At 45.6% G+C, this 11,056-nt stretch overlaps 1 protein-coding gene across 1 annotated transcript; it reads left to right on the top strand.

Annotated features, from left to right (window-relative positions):
* Window positions 1-2,094: 2,094 nt before the first annotated feature.
* On the top strand, window positions 2,095-6,459 carry hmgn1b (high mobility group nucleosome binding domain 1b). Its single transcript, XM_056285040.1, has 6 exons — window positions 2,095-2,305; window positions 4,078-4,104; window positions 4,271-4,300; window positions 4,390-4,431; window positions 4,577-4,684; window positions 5,294-6,459. The coding sequence occupies exons 1-6, from the start codon at window positions 2,288-2,290 to the stop codon at window positions 5,339-5,341; spliced, it is 273 nt and encodes a 90-aa protein (XP_056141015.1). The 5' UTR covers window positions 2,095-2,287; the 3' UTR covers window positions 5,342-6,459.
* Window positions 6,460-11,056: the final 4,597 nt, after the last annotated feature.

Below are 11,056 nucleotides of genomic sequence, written 5' to 3'. Positions count from 1 at the left end.
CTGTACGTGCACTGCTGCGATTCCTGCACCCCGCCGGGCTTGGGCCGGCTCCGGAGTGCGGCGGAAGAAGGCCTATGGCACACGGTGCTTTGGGCGGCCTGTTCGCCAGCGATGCCCCCCTGGACATTTGAGGGACGATGTCTTGGGTGATGAGGTCGTCGAGGACAACTGACCCTTCAGGTGGGGGCTATGTAGCGGTCGGGAAAGACGGTCGCTGGACTGACGTCTACGCGCTGGGGAAGCGCAAGGGATTATGGGACTGTTATGCTCATGTTGGAATCATTGCGTTATTAATGTTGTTGTTCCGATGTTTGCCTCGGACTGGGTAGACGACCATTTGACGGACTGACTGTAGGACCATGACTGACAAGTGTATCTTCTATAATGAACTAGTCCCGGGAAGGCACTGTTCGGCAACTACTGAGGAGAGGTAGAATAAGGGCGCATTCCTGGGGTCGAGCGGGATATGGGACTCAGAAGCTGCCAGTGCGTCCTTGCCTGTCGTTTCCCGTCGGTTCCGTTCGGTTCTGGCGGGGTGTTTAAAGTGAATCGGCACTCTCGGGGTGCTGATTAATCGGGTCACAAGAGATTTTTTATATCTCTACATTCTTCGCTCGGCACACTACTAAATTTACTAATCACTGAGCAAGACCGCTGGGATAGGCTCCAGCATCCCGCGACCCCGATTGGGATAAGCGGCTTGGGTAACTGATGGGACGGACGGATGAGCAAGACCGGGTGCACCGCTGCAGCACCTGCAAGGCACAACAGCGCGTTGTCGTCTGCAAGGTCGTTCACCGGAAGTCGGCTCCATTTGCATTATGGCGCCCCCCCCCCCCCCCCCCCCGTTCAAACACTAGAGCACGAAAACTTTGTGTCTGCGCGTAATTGTGCTGTCGTGTATACTATCGGGTTATTGATTCGTGTTCCATAGTGGAGAGCTTGTTCGGAAGTATTGTAGTGAATTCGGGGGACAACGCAACCACAGAAACTGCCGCGGCCGGGAAGCGAACCCGTATCGCCCGCACCGCAGGAGACATCGCTAACCGCTCGACTAAAGGGTCAGACCCGCCGGCCAGCGGCCAGCGTGTCTTCTTATCCATGCAAGTTACACTATATTGGCCCTTTTGCTCAGACCGAGCGTCTCGCAGCAGTTTTACGCGTTTGAAAGGGGGGCGACCGGGCGTTTGACGAGGGGCTTTGTCTGCGCTGGTTAACCTGAGGCAGAAACCATCAAGTTTCCGTCATCGCAGCTGTAATTTCTGGTAATGACGTATTTGAAGCTCATCTCCCATGGTATAAATGCACAAATAATCACGTATTCCAACATGATAGATTTGAATATTTTGATTGTTGTTGTTGGGGAAAAAATCATCAGTTCTTTAATATGGGATAAACCAATGAAGAAACTAATTATAATAATAATAATAACAAACGTTTGAAATCTTGTCTACAAGTGAAGGCGCTGTTTCCCCCCCAAAACGAATTTTTGGATTCACTCGACTTTTCTACCCGAGTGTGAAGAGACCGACGAGAGGTGCTCCGGCGGAGGAACCGATCCGGGACCCATCGACCATACCAAGGCTGTCGCCATTTTCCCAAGCCTATGTACAAAAGCCTTGGCGGAGGGGGGGTACACACCCTTCCCCGCTCTATTGTCAACGTAAATGGCACAGTTCACGCAAGTGCGAGATCGAGGAGAACTCGCCCGGAAGCGGCTCTTCGAACGAGATCTAACAGAGACGCGCGTTTTGTTTGAAAAGCACTTCTTCCTCGGCCATCTCACCAGCAGGCTATATGATCATTTTTTTGTTTGCATGCCCGCTCAGAATGGAGGGCATCCTCATGGCTTCGACTACACGGACACACACACACACACACACACACACACACACAAAAAGAGCAGAAGAAGAAGAAGACGAATTCCATACATATTCCGCGATTGACGTGGGAAACCGTCCAAACAGACGGCGGCCGCGATTTGAAATCGCGCTGTTGACGACCGTGCGAGCCAATCGGCGGGCGGGCGGGGGGCGGGCGCCGAGCCCGTCCGTCAGCTTGAACGTGTAATGATATGAATGGGGAGGGAGGGGGAGAATCCAATCCGGTTTGAGCTAGTTTTTGTTCCTATGGAACATTAACGGCTCACTCCGCCGTAATAGACTGTTGCCAGTATAGCCTCACACAGAATTACACTACCATATTTTTTTTGTTGTGCGTTTAGAAAGCCGTCGCTGTTTTTTTTTTTTCCCGCCTTTCCAAAAAAAAAGCACACACAAAACGAGCCATGCCTAAAAGGAGCAAAGTGAGTAGAAACGCTATTTTTCATGCATACAGCGGTGCGTTCACGAACGCGGGTTTGCAAGCTCTGCAGAGAAGCGCTTTCTCTGCAGTTGGCGGTAGAGTTGGCGAAATGTAAGATGGCTACGGTCGCGTTTCGGGAGTTTCGGACGCCGATCCGCCCGCTCGGATCGGGGTCTTCTGTTCTGATTTGGCTCTAGTAGCTTTTATTTGTGCAGGTCTCGTCTTCCCTGCTGCCCCTGCTGCTCCTCCCGCTGCAGCGGTTCCGTGTGTCCCGGGCCGGCTTTCTCCGATCGTCTCCGGACGGGATTTGTACGACAAAGGCTCCCGTGGGGTTGTATTTTGTGTAAAACGTGCGAGCCGGAGGAGTTATATTTACCGATTTAGCTTGTTTACCGATATGGAAAACACGGACCGGGGGGGGGGAGGGGGACGGGGGGGAACGTTTTCTCCGTCTTTCGACCGCGTTTCTGCGTGAAAAGTTGGCCGTCGTATCGACGACCTCCCCCCGGGGGGGAACGCGTTGAGCCGCGGCATTGTGAAGTTTCGGAGTCGTTGCCGAAACTGTAACGTTTGCTCTGCCCTCCCCCCGCCACACACACACTGATTGACGGCTTATGGGAAACGGGCGCTAAGTAAAGCGGGTTGCGGCGTGTGCGGTTTCCCTCGCGAAACTACGCCGCGCTGGGCAGTACGCGGTCTCGTTGGCTTGGCTTTTCCGTCCCCACACATGAGCGCGCACGGCTCGGCTCGGCTCGGCTTTTCTGGCGTTCAGCACCAAAAAAAAACCCGAGCCGGGCTCTATCTAGTTCGGCGGAGGGAACTGTTTCGCGGCGGAAGCTTTTTTTTTATGTGTGTGTGTGTCACGTCGTCCCCCGCCCCCCCCTTCGGTTTTATTGTCGGCTCGCGCCAGCCGCGCGGGTTATGCAATGGCGGCGCGGGCCTCCTCCTCCGACGTCGCCGCGCGGCTCTTGTTGCTGGGGCTTCTGGTAGATTCCGCGAGCGGCTCGCGCGCTTCTTCGCGAGCCGCGGTTTCAAACGGATGGCGGGAACCCTTCTCACACGTCCGCCCGCGCTGCCGGGGGGAGGGGGGGACGCTTCCTCGTTGTTTTTCTTCTTCTTTGGGGGGGGGGGGCGGGGCCAACTTTTCCCTCCGCCAGGCTTTTCTTCTTCTTCTTGGTTTATTTATTTCCTCCTCTTCCCCCCCTTCGTGTTTTACTATCGTCTCCGGTTGTGTTTCGGCCTGTTAACCCGACTCGTTAACACCCCGGCCCGTCGCGTCTGTAGCCCGGCCGGGCCGGAGATGACACGGCGGATTCGAACCGCCGACCCCCCCGGAAGTTGTTTTTTTTATATATATATAGTAGGCAAGACTTAGGGGAAGTGACGTAAGCAGCCTGACGCGGCTTTAATAACGCATGGCGAGGGTGATCTACACATGGAACTAGAACCCGATATAAGTGGAAGAATAGGAAGCACGTATAGGCGATATTTAGCTGTAACACCACGACCCAATGGCTTTTAACCAGAGGTGTAAAAACCCGGCCCAGAAAGTACAAACCCTAACCGTGTCTTTACTCCATCCATGTATTAAACGGCTGATTTGGGAAACTAGTCAGTGCAATCTGACGGTTTAGTACATGGGTGGAGTAAAGACACGGTTAGGGTTTGTACTTTCTGGACCGGGTTTTTACACCTCTGCTTTTAATGCCCCGCTTTGTTTTTATAAGTGCGACTCCGTATTAGCTAACTGGTTCTCCCTGTTGCTCCCTACAGGCAAACAACGACGCTGAGGCAGGAGCGGTAAGTTCGTCCTCGCCGGAGCAAGTTTAATTGCTGTGCCTTTATTCGCCTTAATAACGTTATGACATGATTCACGCGTATGGCCGCCAGGGGGCAGTAACAATACATTCATGTGGCTATTTAATGAGTAGAATTCATTTTCTCTCTCTCCCCCCCCCCCTTGCAGCCTAAGAGGAGATCCGAGAGGCTCAGGGATGTAAGTATAGACGCAAGCCAGACATATGTTCATAATAACCCATCTGTTACCTTGTCACAACAAAATACTGATGGATGTCTCCATCACAGAGACCTGTAAGCGCAAAGGCAGAGCCCAAGCCGAAGCCAAAGGTAGGAAATTGTTCTATTGAATTTTTTTTGTTTTTAAACCAAATCACATTTCGTTCACCTTTAAGTAATTTTATACCACTCTTGATAAAAAAGTGGGCCCAAAAGAGGGAAGAGTGTTGAGCCTGTTTCCATATCCCTTTTGCAGAAGGCACCTGCTAAGCCCAAAAAAGCTAAAGAGGTGGAGAAGGCCAAGCCCGAGGAGAAAGAGGCCGAGGCCCCTGCGGAGAATGGTGAAGCCAAAGCTGAGGAAGAGGTGAGGGTCATGTGCATGAAATTATGTGCCATCATGGACAATCTCTCCCACCCGCTCCATGACGTGCCGGTTGGGCACAGGAGTACTTTTAGTAATACTCATTCTGCCGAAATGCACCACAGAGCGCCACAGGAGGTCATTCCTGCCTGTGGCCATCAGGCTTTACAACTGTTCCCACAGAGTGTCAGACACTCGGAGTTAATGGTCATTGGACCGGCCCTTCAACTTGGTTTACCCTGTCAGGTTTTGTTTGTGCTGCAGTAGTGCAATATGGATGGGTGTTATGTGCACCGTGCTTGCTGATATATTTTGTTTTAATTTCTATTTCTTATTTTATCTTTTATTTCTGGTTTTCTTCTTTCTATTTTCTTGTTATCTTGTATCTTTGTAGTTTTTTTTCTTACTAGAGCGTGAGTGTCTGCAATAGAACCCAATTTCCCCTTAGGGATGAATAAAGTATTCTGATTCTGATGTGGAAGAGCGCACACGGCATCTATCAAACTTTGAGCAGAATGAGATTTCTCTTGCATTCTGCCCAAGATATCACCTGAACATAAAGGTCATGGCCTAGCTGTTACAACTTTGACACTCTCGCTTATTTTGTTTCAGGCACCCGCTACAGAAGACGGCGAACAGAAAGAAGAGGCGGCAGAATAACATCTCTCAAACCACATCTTTTATCAGTACTCCCTGTACCTCTTTTTCTTGTACAATTCAGGGGAATATTTTTATCAGCTATTTTCTAAATACAGGTTTTTTAGTAGTTTGATTGTAGATGACACATTTTTTTTATTGAAGGAAAAAAAAAGTACATTTTGGAAATGGGGATTTCGGCATCTCCCACAATTTTAAATCACCCTAACAACAGCGGTCATTGTTAATGTCAGTGGTTTTCATTGTAGTGTAAGGGACGGGGAGGGTGCGGGACAGGTTACTCGATCAACAAGCAAGCAAGCATGCTGTTTACAGGAGTTTGGGAAACAACTGACAGAGCTTGACTGAGGTTAACATTCCATATGAGTTATGAGGGACAGCACATGAAATCCGTTGGGGTGGGGATGGATAACTCACAGGGCAACGTCTGAATCCGTAGGCTGAGTCAGTTGCTCTGGATGCAACATTTATTGACAGATGAACAGATAATAGTCTATTTCTGTCAGTAAACGTATCCAGATGAACTGACTCGACCTTTGATTTTCTTACCTGGATTATTGAGCATGCATCAAGTCACAGGGCAACACATTGTTTTATTGTTTTTAAATGAAGGAAAAACAGTGTTTTAGAATGTTTGTAAGCTTTGTTTCCTATTTGTTAACTCTTGTATTCATGCAGTTTTCTTAACCAATCTGATCAATAAACCCCCGAATCCCTAGTACCGAGTTTTCCCCATCAGGCCTGTTTATCGCGTGTGTTGGTTGTGTCTGTTATGTGATAGCATCGCAATAAATTTGTATAGCAGCTGTGAAAAGGATTTTCAATCTTTCTATATGCAGTGTGTTATAATACATTTTAAGGACGGTAAAACAAATGGAATGTTTTCTTAGCCAAGCTAATGGGGTATATAATCATGTAAAGCAAACTGCTGATGATGGCTCCTTAAATGGCAAGCGATACAACTGTACATTCATTTGAGATGTCAAATACATACCAGCAGTAGCAATATCCATGTGGGTTTTAGGTATCTGTATCAACTACAAGTGTACAGTTTCTTTAAGTCTTTGTTTATAGATGTAACTGTGTTATGATTGTTATAAACAAACCAATAAAAAATGGTTGGCAATTGTTTGGTTTTCTCCTTGTGCAACAACATTTGTGGGGCCGTTCTGTGATGCTGACTGAAGAGTAGCTCAGAACCAGACGATGCTTTTCGAGGATGAGCCAGCAAAAAAAAAAAAAACAATTTAGGTTCATACATCCAAAAAATAAGTACTTACTGAAATGTTCTGCCAGCAAAGAGCTACATACTACTGATGACCTGTGCTGTCAGATAAAACATAAGGGTTGTCACTGATAGGTCATTACATAGCAAATGAGTTATGGAATGCTGACTTTCAGCCCTTTAGTCCAGTGTTTCTCAACCCAGTCCTCAAGGACCCCCTATCCTGCAGATTTTCTTTGCAATCCTGAACAGGCACCTGTTTGTAGTTATTCAACCAATCAGCAATGAATGTCTGAGTTTGCACACCTTGCATAATTAAGTGCTATGAGATGATTGGTCGAGTAAGTACAAGCAGGGCTACCTATGCAGGGTTACAATGAAAATCTGCAGGATAGGGGGTCCTCGAGGACCGGGTTGAGAAACACTGCTTTAGAGGGTTACCCTTGCAAACGCAAGAACTTTGGGCTGCTGTTTTTTTTTTTTTTTTGGTGTTTGACGTTGAAACAAATTTAAAACCAATCATCAATTTTGTCAGCTTTACTTGCATACTAATGTGCAAGTATTGAGACTGCCTCTATCTCGTTTATACTCGGCATTTCTTTGGAAGCTATTCTATAGTTCTTATATTCAGAGGTGGGAAAAACCCGGTCCAGAAAGTAAAAAACCCTAACCGTGTCTTTACTCCACCCATGTTCTAGATCAGTGGTTCTCAACCTTTTTGGGGTCCTGGACCCCCTGCGTATTTTTGATCTACCCTGAGGACCCCTCCACCTGATCTTGATAGAAACAGTAGAAACTGCATTTTAAATTGCATTATAGCATTTATTCACTCTTTGGGGCAAAAAATAAGAGCTTTCAGTTGTAACTTAGATATAGTTAACAAAACAGAATTCTTATGCAGTAACTTTCAGATATATGTAACAAAACAGAATATGCATTCAGTAACTTTCAGATATATGTAACAAAACAGAATATGTATTCAGTAACTTTCAGATATATGTAACAAAACAGAATATGTATTCAGTAACTTTCAGATATATGTAACAACAGAATTTTTATGCAGTACCTTTTAACAATGCAAACGGGAGCGAGACCTCTTATTAAAATACAATAAATTACACTTGTGAAACAGATGTAATTAGAGAAAAAAAGTCCTGTTACCCTTTATAGTTTAGGTAGATAAAGGTCTCAGTCACATTTGAGTAAAATAACCCTATTTCTATAAATGTCATAGGATCTTTTTTTTAAAAGATATTTTATTTTCACGGACCTCTTGCAATTACACCACGGACCACTAGGGGTCCGCGGACCCCCGGTTGAGAAACACTGCTCTAAACCATCAGATTGCGCCGACTAGTTTCCCAAATAAGCTGGATTTTTACTTTCTGGACCGGGTTTTTCCCCACCTCCGCTTATATTGCAGAATAGAACAACTAAACCCAAGAAAACAAATAAAAAGCACGGCTTCAGCACCAAGGCCAGCTCCGCCCGCATCCGAGGCTGAAAGGTTAACGTCGTTTCTCCGGCGTCAACGCATCGTTTCACGTCCAACGGGGTTTAGGCTTCGAGGTTCCGCTACGCTGAGACTCGTTATTTATTTGTTTCCGGCGTCACCGGTTGACCGGTCATTTAAAGCGTAACGTTTCCCCACGGATTTATTTTTGGGGGACACCAACTTCCCTTTCCGCCTGATCAATCAGGAAAGGTGGGTTTTTGTAGTCACCCGCGTGACGATTTCCTTCGAATTAATTTTTTTGGTGAAATCACTCATAAAAATGCAGCCCTTATTGTTTTATATATATATATATTCTTACATATATATTAGAAAAAACAACTCGCATTTAGAGGCGCTGCTCAGCAACCAGCGTGTCGGACCGAAGCAACACAACCGTCCCCCTGCCCCCTCGCGTTCCTGTCCGTGGTTCCGCTGGCCGGACTCTGGGCTCGGCGTCACAAAGTACGGCCTTCCGCTCGGGTAAGGAGCCATTTCCTCCACCCGCCGAGTGGCCCGAACCCGCGTGACGCCGCCATTGGCTTGCTAGCCACCCCGCCGACGCCACCTGGCCCTCGGATGACGCCACACGGAGGGGGTGTGACGTCACTCCCTGCCCAGGACGCCGTCACGCCGGCTGTTGGCTGCTCCGCTCTAAATAGCACACGTGGCGTCTTTAGATGACGAAAGAGCGGCTCGGGCAAAATCCACTTTTGAACGGCTCGCTGGAGCCCGTGAATGCGTGTTCTCTTTACTTCCGGTACATTTTGGATCTTGCGCCGTTTCCTTTTCAGAAGACCATGTAATATTCTCTCGTGTGACGTCATGTGGTTGCCAATTTTCAATGGCGACACTTGAATAGACAACTCCTCAGTTATGTCATGAAGGATGGCTAAACCTGGATACTCACTGGTTTAAATCACTGCTGAAATCTCTCTCCCCCCCCCTCTCTCTCTATCTATCCATCCATGCACATATATATATCAATACAGATGCAGGAAAAAAAGTTTTAAGACACAGCAGCACAGGCCTGTTTCATGCTTAGCAGCTGATGGTTGATTTAAACGACTGCTGAAATCTCTCTCTCTCTATCTATCCATCCATGTATATATATATATATATATATATCAATACGGATGCAGGAAAAAAAGTTTTAAGACATAGCAGCACAGGCCTGTTTCGTGCTTAGCAGCTGATGGTTGATTTAAATCACTGCTGAAATCTCTCTCTCTCTCTCTCTCTCTCTCTCTATCCATCTATCCATCCATGTATAGATATATATCAATACAGATACAGGAAAAAAAGTTTTGAGACATAGCAGCACAGGCCTGTTTCGTGCTTAGCAGCCGATGGTTGATTTAAATCACTGCTGAAACAGCAATTATATTTATGAAATATAACTTAAAAAATAAATAAAACCAAGCAATAAAAACAGCTGTGCTGCCCGGACTCTTTAGCAAGCGGATATATCATGCTGCAGACCACTTAAAATGTTTTCCTTTTCAATGAGCTGAGTCACTATTTTAATGTAATTCATCAAATTAAAGCGCTCTCTGTGACATTTCCCCCTTCTTTGCGTTGAGAACTTCTTAACCCACCAAATCCAGCTTGTTGCCATCCTGGCCATAAATAACAATGTTTATCAGGTAGATTTTAAATTTCAAAAAGATTTATATTCAGGTGTATGGCATTTAAACATTCCAACAGCTGCTTAAAACAGTCATACTGTGCGAAACCCCACAAGGCTGTGGAGGCAGCCAAGTAAAACTCCCATTATTGTTGTTTTTATTTCTATTGCTTTTATTATTTCTTTTACTGAGTCACTGTGAGATAGTTATTGAGAATGACACTCTGATATGTAAAAAAAACTAAGTTTATTATTTAGGTTTATTAATTGAGCATTAGAGAGGGGGCAGGAAATTTTAAGGAGCAACTTCCTCCTGCTCCTTTTCAAACATATAATTCTTGTTTGATTCTCTATTGGTTTTATTTTTATCATTTGCTGATTTGTTTTATTTATGCTTGGTTATTTTCTCTTTTATTTTGCACGTTCAAAATAAAGATATTTGAATCCATACTTACCTCATTACATCCAAAAGCCTCAGTGTTTAGTTTGTCTTCCACAAAATAAAAAAAGAAGTAGGGATGAACAGTTTAATCGGGGTTGAACAAGTTTGAAATAGTAAAATAAATGGACAGAAAATGGACATTCATTGATTCTTTTTCCTATAGAAGTCAACACTACAGTTCCAGTAAATGAAAAATATGCCACAGTGGTGTTGAGTGTTGAGCCTCGGTAGGTACGACACTTTATCATCCAATTTCAGAAACCGTTACTTCATGTTGTGGCAGTGACACAATGCTTGTTTTCCCTGGCACAGGTTTGACGTAAATTCCAATAATTGAAAAATATGTCCGCGTTCAAAACTTGATAGGAAATACTGCACGGATGCTTGTGCTGTTGGCGTCGCATGCAGTAGTGTTGTGTATAAAAATATGAGTATGCTCTAGTATTGTTTTTCTTCAGTGACTACACAATCTTTCTTTTAAATCTGTGAGGTGAATGAGATGCAGTGAAAAGGAGCTATCGTGGATACGCCACACGATCACATCTGTGCAAATACCTAGACACAGCGGTCTAGAATCTGTAGACCCGTCAGTAAACATTCAGGAATTTAAAGATAACCGACCTCCAGCCGAAGGCAAGTTATGCAACGAGCTGCACACAGTCACATTTACTCTACCCGAAGACCAACCCGAAACATCACCTCCCCGACTATGTCGTCCCTTCCGCATGTAGCTTCACAACCCAACAGGCAAATCTTAACAGCGTCTTTTGGGTCAAAGGTAAAAATACAGTTCTTTCAAGCATCGCCAGAAGCACCAGAGATGAATCTCATGTCTCAACCACCTAATCTGTAGTTTTGCCATCCTATTATGATTATTATCATTATCGTTATTATAATTATTGTTATTATTATTATTACTATTATGTGCATGT

The sequence above is a fragment of the Lampris incognitus genome, chromosome 8, assembly GCF_029633865.1.
Source record: "Lampris incognitus isolate fLamInc1 chromosome 8, fLamInc1.hap2, whole genome shotgun sequence".
Taxonomy (NCBI): Eukaryota; Metazoa; Chordata; class Actinopteri; order Lampriformes; family Lampridae; genus Lampris; species Lampris incognitus.
This window is presented reverse-complemented; position numbering and strand designations above follow the sequence as displayed.